Source organism: Protopterus annectens, chromosome 7.part0 (assembly GCF_019279795.1).
Source record: "Protopterus annectens isolate FY-2018-M chromosome 7.part0, PAN1.0, whole genome shotgun sequence".
Taxonomy (NCBI): Eukaryota; Metazoa; Chordata; order Ceratodontiformes; family Protopteridae; genus Protopterus; species Protopterus annectens.
The window spans coordinates 1,140,633,878-1,140,648,585 of NC_056739.1; the positions used below are offsets into that span (position 1 = coordinate 1,140,633,878).

Sequence of the window (14,708 nt, forward strand, 5' to 3'; positions counted from 1 at the left end):
TTTTCGAATTCAGTAAGCCTGTTTATTTTTTCTGGGTGCTGCATTTTAATTTACACTAGAAAAGAAAGGGTTGAATGTCTTGTTCATATTCTATCTACCAATAACCTGGTGACTCATTTTGCACCTTTAAAATGGTTCACAACAGATTAATTTAATTTAGCAGGTCAGTGAACTTTAAAATTTATAAGTGTTATGCAAAGTTATCTTTCACAAGGTAACTGGCCATCTTGACAGGTTGCATTATCACAAAGCTAGTTTGTGTGAAGAATGATGCCCACAAGTACAGCTCTGTACAAATACAATAACTTTACGAACCACTCACATCTTTACTAGCTTTCAGTGTAAAAAATAAATTGATCAGTATTAACTTGCATACTGTATGCTCTTTTTCCACAAAAAGTGATAGTTACCTTTACCCGTTTTGCTTCCAGCTTTCTGAGTGGCACACCCTTTACTATGGCATTCTTTATCACCAAATGAAGTAGAAGAAAGCACAGACAGCAGTAATGATTCATCACTCTTTCTGCAAGTTTTACCTTCAGATTCAGAAGCATCAAGGCAAATTGATGTATTTGAAGAAATAAAGTCATTTGCCTCTTTTAGATGTGATTTATCAAACACCTCCTGCCTACTTTTCTGTAATGACAAAGTACTGACAGAGTCTTCCACATTTCCTGAAGATGATTTATGGTTTTCATTTATTGCATTAATCTGCTCATCTGAGGCAGATTTCTGTGGTGTTTTGTAGGGTTTTGTCAAAGAGGTTTGACGTGTCTTCAAGTCAGAGCTGGGGCTTATTTTGACCTTCCCAGAGGTATCAAAATCATCCAAATCATCCCAATCATCAACATCAATAGCAGATTTAAGCGAGCAGTCCAGCTCAGGTTTCTTGAGCATGCCGTTTTTTTTGAGCAGGTCATCCATCTTCCCAGCTCCCATATTTGACTTCTCATTTTCTTTAACAAATGGCGTGGTTCTGCTGCTGTGGTGTAGCGATTCTTGTTCTTTTCCCCTGCAGTCTGGCTGAAAGAAACTTGTGCTAGCCACCTGCTCCTTGGGTTTGGTCAGAGAAAAATCCTGACAAACATTGGCACTCCTGTCCTTCAAGGCATTAAAGTTCATTACTTTTGAAAAACTGGATACTGCAGCACAACTAGAAGGGTTCGTTTTTTTAAATGTGAATCCCCTGCAAATTAAAAAACATACATGAAATACAAGACTACAAACAGTTCATCTGGTTATAGAACTTAAAAGAAAAATTCTGTACAATACAATTAAAGGCTCACCTCTTCCACTGCAGATTCTGTGCAGCCCTCATACCCCCCTTTAAGCACTTCACTTCTAAATACATTTGTCCTACCCCTAGCTGTGCTTCAAAACACTGCCAGCTTCTCCAACTTCCAGCAAATTTCCTTCCTAAAGATTCATTGTGCTTTCACATTTACCCTGACACTTTCCTTCCATTTACACCAACTCTTTACACAAACTTTCCATAATCAGCATTGCCTTCTTTTTTTTGTCCCCCCTTGGGACGTCAATGGCCCAACACCCAGTGCCTCACATCCATGCCAGGTTTAGCAGCTTGTCTCCTACCCCCCCCCCCGACTTATTCTGGTATTGCTGGGGCCAGTTGCAGATGTTAAGGACATCCTGTGGGCTCAGTCATCTCTGCTTCATTCCTGCCCCCCACCCCTTTTGGATGCCATACCCTCCCACACTCAATTCATCGAAGGGCAACACCCCTTAAGGGAGTATCATTAAAGAACATCCCCTTCCTTCTACTCTGACATTCACACTAGACCCAACCATACCATTAGAAATTAAAGCCATGTACTTATCTTAATGAACAATAATGAAAAGTTTGAGTTGTACAAGTTAACGTACCATAACAGTAAAAACTTAACAGATCATGGCAGTAGCCTTAACTACATAGGACATATCCTGCCAGTTTACAAAGCTTTGGACTTTTTTATTAAATACCATATGTAATGGTATAAGAGGGACGTATGGGCAAACAATCAGATTTTCTTTCCAAAGGGGAGGCTAAATTGTAAAACACCAAAACAATTTACTCAAAATTAGCAGTGACCATCATGGCATGTAGGGAGAACAATTGTTAAGTATTGTACCACACCCCAGCCTGGAAACAGTGAGAAACAAAAAAAAAAGGGGGGGTGGAAGGGTGCTAAAATGTAGTGCTCTGTTTGAGCATCTAATGCTATTTTAAGTTAACTTACACAACTGTACTATATTCACTAGATTACCATTGTAGTGTTAACTTCGTGGAACAACTGCCACACCTTAGGACAAAATGGGTAGATGGAAAAGGTCCAGAGTCTTCAGGTCCTTGATGCAAGGCTTTTGCAAATGCTGCTCTACCTCTGCAAACTGAGTTCAGCTTCTAGTGTCTAATAAAAGTGTATACTGAAGACCAAGTATCTGCCTCCAGGACAGACCCCTAGAGGCCACTGTTTTCCACAAAGTTGAACTGCCTAAAAATGTTTCTGGAAATTTTTTTCTTTAGAAAGGTAAAGATTTCTTTACAAGGGTAAAAAGACTTGGTCAACGTTCTTAAAATCTTTAATCCTGTCCAGGTAAAATCTGAAGTCTGTGAGCATCGAAGGTATGCAGTACCGTCTTTCTCCTTTGTTTTTGGGTTCAAGATAGAAAACATGGAAATGAATGGTCTGACTTAAGGTAAGCTCACAAAACCTTTAGAATAAAAAGGGTTCATTTTAATATTCATCTTGTCCCTGTGGAAAATCAAAAAAAATGTACACATTAGGGTCTGTAAATTTGGTACACATCTAGTACATAAAAATCAGAATAAGAGCTAAGCAGTCTTCTATATGAGACTTAAACTAATCATCCTTGACATCCACATCCCACCCCCCAGTAAGGGAACCTCCATAAAAAACTTTTCCTAAGCCAACTTCATGCTACTCGCGTCAGAAGTGAAACTTCTTGACACCCATACAGACAGGAACTGAAAATTTGACTGCTGATTCCTACACTAAGGCACTGTACGAGCACATCCACTCATATATGAATCGTGCCACCCCAATAGAACCAAGAGGCTCTTCTGCAAAAAAAGGAAGCCAATCTAATGGTCCCTTTTCATCAACAAACTTTAGAACAAAAGAAGAAACTGTTGCACAAAAGAGGAAAATCCCTGGATGAAAAAAACTCCCTTACCAAGAAGCTGAATCCCTCATAAAATCCTCCAAAGCTAGTTACGAAAATAAAACTGCCAAAGATTCCAAAGATAACCACAAGGCATTCTGTAGCTATGTCAATCTAAATGGCAATGCTCAGATCTGCTCTGAGCTACAACAGAATGGCATTAAATATACTGATCCCAAGGATATTACCAATATCCTGGCAGATCGATTTAGTGCAAACTTCACCCCCCACCCCCTAAAGGTCCCATCTCAACACCGAAAGACTGCCAAATTCCGGTAATAACAGCCACACAGGTAAAAAACGCACTCTCCAAAGCTATGAATACAGGATCCATGGGACCAGACGACATCCCAGGCTGTGTACTACATGAACTACAAAATGAACTGGCACCTCACGTAAGTGTCATGTTTAATCATAGCCTCACCTCAGGCTTCATGCCCACTGAGTGGCGCACAGCTACAGTTATCACACTCCACAAGGGGGGATCCACCATCTCTGAAGTATAGACCAACACTAACGGACTCTAGCTAACAAAGTTCGCAGATGTCTGCAAACTGGGAGCCACTATTGAATCCACAAATTATGTGGATATTCTAAAAAAGGGCCTTGCAGAAACAGATGCTTGGTGCCAGAGCCATGGGCTCAAGCTCAATGCCAAGAAATGTATAGTTATCCCCTTCGGGGAAAAAACACGTACCCATGAATTACCACATAGGTGGCAGTACACTAAACACCGAAAGTGTGATAAGAGACTTAGGGACACAGGTGGACAGTGGTCTCACCTTCGATGACCACATCGCCACAACAGTCAGGAAATCCTTCTATGTGGCACACCTCATCACTAAGGGCTTTTCATCCAGAAAAAAGGAGGTCATTGTCCCACTGTACTCATCCCTCATTAGACCCATTATAGAATACAACGCCCAGTTTGGTATGTATCTCTCAAGGCATCTGCAACAACTGGAAAGGCCACAGAAACATCTCACTAAAAGAATCACAGGACTAAAGCAGATACCCTATGCTGACAGTCTAAAAAAAAAAAAACTCCACCTATACTCTGTCGCATAACGTCTACTCAAAGGCGATCTCTGCTTAATATACAAAAGGCCATGTCAAACCCAGAGCTGTTAGACATGCTACACTTGAAATCCCAAATCCTCAGAGAAACGCACTCCAGGGATCTATACCTTGTCATCACAATGAACAAAACATGCTGGAGTGATAGGTTCCTGACCCAGAGACTCCCCAGACTCTGGAACAGACTGCCCATTAATGTCAAGCAGAGCGCCTCTTTGGCCCTCTTCAAAAGGAACCTTGATGATTGGATGGGAGATAGGAAATTCCACCCCGGGGATCACGTCAGTCGCCCTGCTAGACAGGGGTCCAGAGAAGTAAATACTGTGGGAATGAATAGTCAGGGAATTGTTATGGCTAGGCTTGTATAGGCCCTAGGGCCGATACCTAGTACCAACCTATGAACTGGCTACAGGTTCAAAAGGGGAAAATACACTTTTCCAATACAAAATTAAAATATTAAGGAGGTGTCACTTGAGGTGGTCTAAAACATGAAACTCAGTCCAAAAACTGTTGGACTTGAAATAAGGAAGGAGGCAGATTCAAAGACAAAGAAAAGGCAAAAAGTACAACCTTTAAAAAGTGTAAACTTCAGAAATGAGCAATTTTACACATGTAATGGAGAAAGTACAGTTTTGTACCTACCATAAACGTAGATGTTCGAGTGCTAATACAGCTGCAGTAATCACAGATGGGTTTTCAGCCATCAGGCGGTCCCTCGGTCGGCCGAATTCCAAAGTCTTTGTCCGGCATCGGTTGTCGTCGCTTACTCTTCTGACGTCAGGAAGGCCAGAGTATATAAGACACAGCTGACTCCATGTTCTTCAGTCTTTCTTGCCCCAGATGACAGGTGCCCCCAAAAGGAAGGCTATACATAAATAAGGCTTATCCACAAATGCAAGCAATGCAATGTAATGCAAAATCAGTGTAAGCAAGCAAATAAAACATAGCAGGATAACCCAGTCAGGTGGTATGAAGAGGTTGTTAGGCCCCATGCCCTTACCAAGTGGGGAAGGAGGGAGGGAAACCTGTACTGCAGCTGTATTAGCACTCGAACATCTACATTTATGGTAGGTACAAAACTGTACTATGTTCATAGTGCATACAGCTGCAGTAATCACAGATGAGTAGAGTCCCAAAGCTAAGCATAGGGTGGAAGGTACTACGAGGAACTGGGTTGAGCCAAAATGCCCTGCAAAACAGCAGTGGCGAAGCCTGCTCTTGTTCTGGAATATAAGGGCAGGTGGTAGTGTTTTGTGAAGGTATGTACAGAACTCCAAGTGGCTGCCTCCAAAATATCCTTAGTAGGAACACCTCTGAGGAAGGCTGTAGAGGTGGCTGTGGCCCTGGTGGAGTGAGATCTGATACCAGTAGGGACAGATTTCCCATGATAGGAATAACAAAAACGTATGCAGTGGCCAATCCACTTGGAAATGGTCTGTTTGGTAACTGGTTTCCCTTGAGCCCCTACGGCATAGGACACAAAAAGTTGTTCTGATTTCCTGAAGGACTTTGTTCTGTCCAAATAGTAACGTAGCTGCCTATGGATGTCTAAAGAGTGAAGCAGCCTCTCCCCTTTGTTTTGAGGGTTAGGATAAAAGGTAGGTAGGTTTATGGCTTGGTTTAAGGCTACCCTGGATACCACTTTTGGCATAAAAGATGGGTTGGTACGAAGGGAAACTCTGTCCTGATGGAAGATGAGGAAGGGCTGCACCGCCATGAGGGCCTGTAGTTCAGAAACCCTACGAGCTGAAGTGATGGCCAGAAGGAAAGCTGTTTTCCAGGACAAATATTGCAGATCTGTTGAGGCAGCAGGTTCAAAGGGAGGCAATGTTAATTTTTCTAGTATGTAATTAAGGTCCCAGGCTGGTATTGGTTGCTTCCTTGGAGGTCTTATATTCTTAGCCCCTCTGAGGAACTGCCGTAAGAGTGGGTGAGAGAATAAAGGAGGATCCGTGTTGAATTCTGCAGAAATGGCTGAGGCATGTATTTTTATGGAAGAAAATGAAAGTCCACTGTTCAGCAGTTCAGCTAGGTACTGTAAAACCTGAGGCAAGTTCAATTTTCTAGTGTCCTGGCCTCTTTTCTCATTCCAGCAGCAAAACCGCTTCCATTTTGCGGAGTAAACTTTTCTAGTAGATGGTCTTCTGGCCTCCAAAATGACATCCTGCACCTCCTTGGAGAGTAGGGTCTGTTGTGATGTTAAGGAATTTTCCATGCAGCGAGGTTGAGTGTTTTCAGCTGACTGTGGAGAGTTTTGTAGCTGTTCTGAGTCAGCAGAAGAGGTATTAGAGGCAGGGACCAGGGAGGAGTATGTGTTAGGCTCCTCAGGAGTGGATACCAGTGTTGCCTTGGCCAATCTGGAGCAATCAGTATCATCCTCAGTTTGTCTGTTCTTGCTTTCAAAAGCACCATGGGCAGAAGAGGCAGAGGTGGGAATGCATAAACTGTCCATGCTGTCCAACTGAATGAAAGGGCGTCCACTTTTAAGGCCTTTGGATGGAAGGTCCTTGAACAAAACTTTTTCAATTGAAGGTTCCTGTGGGAGGCAAAAAGATCCATGTCTGGCCTCCCCCACGCTTGGATTATCTCTGTAAACACCTGAGGATGTAACTTCCATTCATGTGGATCTGTCATATTTCTGCTTAGAGTGTCTGCCAGTATGTTTTCCAGTCCTGGCAAGTACTGTGCTTGAAGTTCGATTTGTCTTTCCAGAGCTAAGTTCCAAAGAGTCATGGCTAGTCTGCACAAGGGGTATGAACGTGTTCCTCCTTGTTTGTTTATGTACCACATTACTGTGGTGTTGTCTGTTCTTATCAGTAATTGTCCTGGATGCAGTAAGTCCTTGAAAGCTGTAATTACATTTATTACTGCTAGCATTTCTTTTTGATTGATATGAAGGTGCTTTTCCTTTTGGGACCATCTGCCCTGAATGCACCTGTCCTCCATGTGCGCCCCCCAGGTGTAATCTGAGGCGTCTGTGGTTATGACTTGTTTTGCTTGAGGCTTGCAGAATGGAAGGCCTGCGTTTACTTGACATGCTTGGGCCCACCATAGAAATTCCTTTTGCAAACATGGAATTATTGGTATAATTGCTTCCAAACTGTGACTGTGTTGAGACCATAGATTTTTTAGGTACCATTGAAGTTTCCTCATATGCAGCTTTGCACATGGGATTAGAAGAATGCAAGATGCCATGAATCCCAGAGCCTGCAGGATTTTCCTTGCAGTAAGCCTGGTACTTTTTGCTAAAGTTTTGAAGTACTGAGATAGTTGCCCTTGTTTTCTGGCGTAAGATATGCCATCTGGGTGTGTGTGTCCAAGCTGGCACCCAGGAAGGTTATTTTCTGAGATGGTGTTAGCCTTGATTGCTCCTTGTTGATGGTATATCCCAGAGAAAGCAGTAACCGTGTCACATATGCCAGATGTTCCAGTAGTATGTGTTTGCTGTCCGCTTGGATCAGGCAATCGTCCAGATAAGGGTAAATTTGTATTCCTTGAAGTCTGCAGTAGGCAATCACTGATGCCAGGCACTTTGTGAATAGTCTGGGTGCAGTAGATAAGCCAAAGGGCAATGCAGAGAATTGATAATGGATTGAACCTGCAAGAAATCTGAGGTATCTTCTGCAGCTTTGTCTGATTGGGACATGCAGGTATGCCTCCTTGAGGTCCAATGTTACCAGCCAAAACTCCTTGCCCAGCATGGGAAGAAGTTGCTGTAATGTGAGCATCTTGAATTTTGTGCAGTAGAAATGTGTTTAGGATGGATAAGTCCAGAATGGGTCTCCAGTCGGTTCCTTTTCTTGGTACCAGAAAGAGTCTTGAATAAAAACCTTGACCTTGTTGGTGCGTAGGTACCTTTTGTATAGCTCTCATGTTTAGGAGCTTTGAAATTTGCAGTTGTGCCTCTGCTCTTTGATTTTGTGGCAGGTTTGGCATGCCTCTCATTTTTGGAAGAGTGTGAAATTGAAATTTGTAACCTCTGTTTATAATATCCAATATCCATTTGTCTGTTGTGACAATATGCCAATTGCTTGCAAATAATGCTAGTTTCCCTCCCAAAGGTGCTGCCAGCTGAAACTTGCTTGGCATGAAAATGAGGGAGTCATTGGGTTTGCTTCCTGTATTGTTGTGCACTGTCTTCACCACCTCTTGGTGCTGGAGATTGCCACTGTCTGCCTCTATATGATCCTTGTGATTGCCCTCTGCCCCTTGTGCGTCTGTATCTACCTCTTTGGGACTTGTCAGTGGCTGGAAAGGACCAGTTTTTTGAAGGCCACTTTCTGCTAAAACGTGGTGGTTGGACCTGTAAGAAAGCTTTGACAGTTTGCATAGATTTGGCTTTTTCTTCCATTTTCCGTAGTATCTCCTCAGCATTAGTACCAAATAGTACATCCTTTTGTAAAGGAGCATCAAGAAGTTTAGCTTTCACATGATCAGGCAAATTTTGTTCCCTAAGCCAGGCATGTCTGCGAATGACTGATCCTGTAGCAGCCGCTCTACTGGAAGCCTCTAGGGCATCATAACCACATTGTAAGGTGTGTTTACCCACTTGCTCCGCACTATGCATCATATCCTGTAACTCTTTTAAATCTGGTTGTTCAGGTTGAGACATTTTGTTCCTTAATTGTGATAACAGGTACTGTTGATATTTAATCATATGAAACTGACAGTTTAAGGCCCTCATGGCTAGGGTGGCCGAGGTATATACCTTTTTACCCCACCTTTCTAGAGATCTGGATTCCCTTTCTGCAGGAAGTGGATTCTTGGCAGTGGAGGCCTTTAATCCCTTGGGGCCTTGTGAAATGGTTTCAGGGTCAGCATTATGGCCTTTGTAGAGAAATTGGTGAGAACTGGGTACTCTGTAATACATATCAGGTTTTACTGGTGCAGGAGGCAGAGAATCAGGGTTAAGGCAAGCCTCCGAATAGACATCATCCAGTACCTCCAAAACAGGGGGTATAGCCAGAGGTCTGTGCTGAGGTAACCAAAGAAATTCCCTAAGTCTTTTCTTGGAATCTGAAAAGTCCTGGCCTTCCCAATGGAAGTGTTCCCTCAAGGTGTGCAAGGTTTCCCCAAAGGAAAAATTCTCAGGAGGGGATACAGAAGGAATGGACTGTTCTGCATCCGAATCCTCAAAAGGGGAGTAAGAGTGTTCCTCTGTATCAGAATGTTCTGATAAAATGGATCCCTGATCAGAAGAGGGAGAGTCTTCCTCCACTCTGGGACTCTTGTCAGGAGGGGGCTGAGAACCTCTGATAAGAGTAATTAGATCCTCAGCCATTTTAAGCATCTGTTTCTTAGGCATGGGTCCAGGGGATGGGCCCTGTGCAACAGGCCTCGTGGGATGCCTGGCTGCTTTGGATTTAGTAAAGGCCTTAATAGAAAAAGATGAGGGCCTAAATACAACATGGGTGGAGGTGGACCTGTCCACATTAGTAGGCTCGACATAAGCAGGGGCTTCGGTTGTAGTCTGGGAAAGGGCCGAGGACCCAGCGGTCTCGGATACAGAGGACACCGCCAAAGGAGTGTCGTCGGTAGTCAGGGACTGCAAAGGCGTCTTGCTGAGAACCGGACCACGTGTAGCCTGTTTTGGCATGGTGTCAGCGGGGACCGCGGGCCTCGCGTGTCGGTCCTTTTCCTTGCGTTTTTTGGTCAAAACGGTAGTCGGAGTGTCAGACGACATTTTATGGTCAAAAGCTTTACCAAAGTAGTGTTGGGCGAACTCCGCCCGACGCTTGATAGTGCGTTTATTGAAGGTAGCGCAAAAGCGACATCCTGAGACGTCGTGGTCTGGGCCCAAACAAGGTATGCAAAGGGAATGGAAATCCTTATGCGGTATTTGCTTCCCACAAGAAATACAATTATTAACTTTTTCTGACATCGGTCTGAGGCAAGAAAAGTTTCCCCAACGGGGTACTTAGCTTTAATGAAGACTTCGGTTCCAATTATTTTCGTAATTCAGGAGCTGGCCGACCGGCACTTGCGAACTGCTTCTGCTTCGGGCACTGCGCGGCAAAAAAGACTGAAGAACATGGCGTCGGCTGTGTCTTATATACTCTGGCCTTCCTGACGTCAGAAGAGTAAGCGACGACAACCGACGCCGGACCAAGACTTTGGAATTCGGCCGACCGAGGGACCGCCTGACGTCTGAAAACCCATCTGTGATTACTGCAGCTGTATGCATGATGAACATCCTTAAGAGCCCGCATTACGGATGGGTCCTGTTTTCTTATGGCACAAACTAGAAAAATATCTTCTATTTGGCCAAGAATGATGCTAGCACTTTTTCTAACCTCCTTAAATACCTGCGGCTTATCCTCTGAAAAAGGTGCCAAAAATAGGAACAAAAAACTATCCATACAGTCATATGGAGATTCTGACTGGGGGGAGGGTTATGGATTTAATTTATCCTGAATGAGCAAATTTGCGCTTTGAAGAAGATTTAGCAACTGCCCCTGGCCATAAGTGGGGAATACGGTGTTGAATGTACCAGAAGCATCTCTAGCAATTCATCTTGATCTTTAGGAGTACTTAGGATGTCAGAGAAGGGGGGGGGTCATGCAAGAACATTTATATCCAGAAGAAAACTCATCCGTTTGCCAGGCCTTTTTGCATGGTGCCCTGTAACAGAACAGACAGCTTCCTACTAGACAGATTTACTTGAGTTCCTCACAGCTAGATAACTTCCTGGACATCCTCTAGATACTGCACTTTTTAGGGTCTATCCCGAATCTCCTGAAGTTGTCTTGATATAGTAGTCTGCTCTGACAGTGTATGTGGTCTCCAGAGTGTGACTGCCCTGTACTGCCACTTTGCAGGCAATCACTGGTAGCCTGTATATGAGGTATGACTTTACTCCCTCTTCTTTACATAACACATCACTCTGGTTTTGTCTGTCATTAACAGGGGGTTCACAGATGGCCCTAAAAAAGTTATCAAATCTCTAAATCATCACCTTCAGTCTTACATACTTCTTTCTGAAATACACTCCCACATGCCCTCAACCTTGATGGCTTGATTGAGACCCCCCCCCAACCCCTGCCAAGTCTGAAGCATCTGTTGTGACTCAGCAGGAAGAAGGGGCAAAAAATGGGAGGCCTGGACTTAGCAATACCTGATAGGCTGACCATAGGAGCTCCCTTCTTGATGAAATTGGGTACTGGAATTTCTAAGGATAAGGGATGCAGAATTTGGACCCTTGCTAATTTAAGGTACCACTGCATTTTCCACATATGCAGTCTGGGTGGACAAGGTCATATAACCTTGAATTTTGAGGGTATCTGTTGCTGTAGAATGCTTTGATGGGCCAGGTTCAAGATGTGAAGCTGGAAACATGATACTTGGTTTGCAGGGTATTAAACAGTCCATAGAGAAATGTCTAGGAGACACCCTAGGAACATTAAGCTACGACAGGGGTTTTAGACAAAGCTTTCAGATTGAATTTGAAACCCAGGCTGCTGAAAAGATGAACATTTAACTTAAGAGATGCTATGGTGCCCTGGACGGAAGAAGCTGAAATGAGAATCATCCAAGGAGGAAACAAATGCCTTTAAGTCTACAAAAGGCTGCAACTGGAGCTAGGCACTGTGTAAAATCTAGGAGCAGTGTGAAAGCCAAAAGACAAAGATGTAAACTGAAAGTACAATCCAAAGTCAAAGAATCTTGGGTTACAATTGCACTTTTTATGAACTAGGATGTAAAGTCGGCTTCTTGAACTTTGCGAACAAAAAGAAGGTGTTTAGTTTGGAAAGTCCAAAATAGGACTCCATGTGCATTCTCTTCTGGGAACCAGGAACATTCATTAACAAAAACCTCTGCCACTTCGGGAAGGTTCTTCAATAGATATACAGCTATCAAAAATTGTAGCTGAAGCCAAAGGCCAAAACTCATGTCATGAAACTGACGAGAAGTCTGCATAAGTGAAGACATGGGCAAGACAGTTATGATCTGTAGCAATCCCCATGTCCATCTTATTCCAGCACGTACTCTCTTGCTAAGGGCAGATGTACAGTATTGCAAGTAAGGAGACCAAAGGTCTGTATACCGTCCAACATCTGATCCTTGGCAGGATACCCCCCATATAGCTATGTCTGTTGCAACAGTGATAAAATGAGGAATATTGGCAATTTTGTAATCACCATCCATAGGATTATGTGCAACTTAACCAAACAGTAGAATGTTTCCTCGGACAACTTATCACTCCCCTTTAGCTGTACTGCTGTGCTCAAAAGGAACCGTCATCAGATCTATAAAGACTAGAAGCCGCGGTGGGACAGCGGTAGTGTTGTTGTCTCACAGCAAGAGGTTCTCCTGGTCGATTCTCGGCTGGAGTGACTTCTGTGTGGAGTCTGTATGTCCTCCCCGCGGTCGAGTGGCCTCCGAAAGACATGCGTGAATGGGCATGCCTTCGCTGAAGGTTGGGCATCGGGCTGGAAACTCGGCACCATTAAAATCTACTGCCAATCATTAACGGACTGAAGTTCTGCTGTGGCGACCCCTAACCAGGAAAAGCCGAAAAGACAAACAATAACAGCAGATCTATGAAGACTACAAAGTGGAAAAGCCACAACTAATAAATACTGACAGGTCAAAATTAATTACTATCTCAAAAAACACTCATCAAGCCAGCTAGGACTAAGGCAGGGGATGGAATGGCAATGAAAATGTAACTGCCATTCCAAACCTATTATCTTAAGTACACACCTTCAGTTTTACAGACTGAGGTAATAGAGAGCTCGACAGGTCCAAGTTAAAACTCTTGGATACAGCCCCATAGAAGAAAAAGTACAGTTTTGTACCTACCATAAATGTAGATGTTAGAGTGTTCATACTGCTGCAGTCATCACACTTGGGTTATCCTGCCGTCAGGCGGTCCCCGCAGTCGACCTGAGTTCCAAAGTCTTGGTCCGGCGTAGGTTGCTGTCGCTTCTTCCCTGACGTCAGGGCAGCAGGAGTATACAACAGGCATCCGATGCCATTTTCTTCAGTTTTTCTTGCCCCAGATGTCAGGTGCCCCCTAGTAGGTGGGTAATACATATTACCAATAAAACATGTACAAAAAATACCAAGAATACCTTCAATTACAAGCAAATACACCACAAAGGTTCTATCAAATAGAAGGTATAGAAAAGTTCAGCTAGTTCAGAGGGGATGGAGGGAGGGTAACCTGGACTGCAGCACTGTGAACACTCAAACATCTACATTTATGGTAGGTACAAAACTGTATTATGTTCATCGTGTTACACTGCTGCAGTCATCACACTTGGGTTGAATCCCAAAGCTAAGGATGGGTGGTGGAGTTAAACAGGGTTTGGAGAAGCTAGCAAGCCCTACAGAACTGCAGTGGCAAAGCCAGCTCTAGTCTTAGCGAGTATAAAGGTAAGTGATAGTGCTTGGTGAAGGTGTGCACTGAACTCCATGTTGCAGCTTCCAAAATATCCTTGGTTGGTACCCCCCTGAGAAAGGCTGTTGATGTTGTTGTAGCCCTGGTGGAGTGGGACCTAATGCTAGCAGGTACCGGTTTCCCATGATGTGTGTAACAGAAACGTATACAATGTCCTATCCATTTTGAAATGGTCTGTTTTGAGATAGCTTTTCCTTGTGATCCTGCAGCATAAGATACAAAGAGCTGGTCAGATTTTCTGAAAGCCTTAGTTTTATCCAAGTAGTAACGTAATTGCCTGTGAATGTCCAAAGAGTGCAGGAGTCTTTCTCCTTTGTTCTGGGGGTTTGGGAAAAAGGTGGGTAAATGAATGCTTTGATTTAGGGCCACACTGGATACCACCTTTGGCATAAAGGAAGGGTTAGTCCGTAGAGCGACTGTCTTGATGAAAAATGAGGAAAGGCTCCACTACCATTAGGGCCTGTAGCTCTAAGACTCTTCTAGCTAAAGTTATTGATAGTAGCAGGGCAGTTTTCCATGATAGAAACTGTAAATCAGCTGAAATAGCTGGTTCAAAGGGCGGCAGTGTAAGCTTTTCCAGAACCAAGTTGAGGTCCCAAGTTGGTGTTGGTGCTCTCCTGGGCGGTCTTATGTTCTTAGAACCTCTGAGGTACTGTCTTAGGAGTGGGTGTGAAAATAAAGGTGGAACCGTGTTGTAGCGAGCTGAAATCGCTGAGGCGTGGATCCTAATAGATGAAAAAGAAAGTCCTTTGTGCAACATCTCAGTTAAATATTGTAGAATCTGAGGAATGTTTGGAGTAAGGGGATTTTGGCCTTTAGAGTGGTTCCAGGCGCAAAATCTTTTACATTTGTCTGAATAGGCTTTCCTGGTGCTGGGCCTCCAGAATGACATCCATAACAGCTTTAGATAGAGGTGTTGTCCGGTTGTTTAGATAATTTGCCATGCAGCCAGATTTAGTCTCGAGCTGGCTGTGCAGAATCTGGATTGTTTTGCTGAGTGAGCAGGTGAGGAATTTGGGGTAAAATCCATGGTGGGCCATGGGCC

General features: G+C 43.7%; 1 protein-coding gene across 1 annotated transcript in view; it reads right to left on the reverse strand.

The window, feature by feature from the left end:
* The window catches only part of BLM (BLM RecQ like helicase), a 1,689,823-nt gene that overhangs the window by 1,515,205 nt on the left and 159,910 nt on the right, over positions 1-14,708 (reverse strand). The window contains exon 3 of the mRNA XM_044077719.1: positions 411-1,186. Coding sequence (XP_043933654.1) covers positions 411-1,186 — 776 coding nt within the window. The remainder of the gene's footprint in view (positions 1-410; positions 1,187-14,708) is intronic.